Here is a 350-nt window from a genome sequence, read left to right on the forward strand (position 1 = left end):
GGGCTGCGGCGAGCCGCCGTCCAGTCGGCCGGCGCTTGCCGCGCTGCCGTCGTTGGCCTCGTCGTCGCTGGACAAGACGACTGCGCAAATCACAAAGGGGGGGTTCAAATTGGCACATTTCCCCTCACCGCGACAAAGGGCTTCCTATCTAGGTACAAAACGTGAAACGGCCCATCCAACCCGACAATCGGGTCATTTTGGGGGCAAGCCGGTCGGGAACGCGGGCCGAGACTCACTGGGGTGGTCCAGCTCATGCTGCTGGGCCGCCGCCGCCGCCGCCGCCCCCCGCCTCCCTCTGGGTGACTTGCGAGCGCCGTAGCAGCAAGACGCACTGGCCAGCGGAGGGGATC

At 66.9% G+C, this 350-nt stretch overlaps 1 protein-coding gene across 1 annotated transcript in view; it reads right to left on the reverse strand.

Moving 5' to 3' along the window:
• senp6a (SUMO specific peptidase 6a) overlaps positions 1-350 on the reverse strand; it is an 8,964-nt gene that overhangs the window by 5,115 nt on the left and 3,499 nt on the right. Inside the window, exons 9-10 of the mRNA XM_019884912.1 lie at positions 237-348; positions 1-80 (exon numbers count right to left, since the gene is read on the reverse strand). The exon at positions 1-80 is cut by the window's left edge and continues 201 nt beyond it. Coding sequence (XP_019740471.1) covers positions 1-80; positions 237-348 — 192 coding nt within the window. The remainder of the gene's footprint in view (positions 81-236; positions 349-350) is intronic.

The sequence above is a fragment of the Hippocampus comes genome, unplaced genomic scaffold (assembly GCF_001891065.2).
Source record: "Hippocampus comes isolate QL1 unplaced genomic scaffold, H_comes_QL1_v1.1 scaffold144, whole genome shotgun sequence".
Classification (NCBI taxonomy): Eukaryota; Metazoa; Chordata; class Actinopteri; order Syngnathiformes; family Syngnathidae; genus Hippocampus; species Hippocampus comes.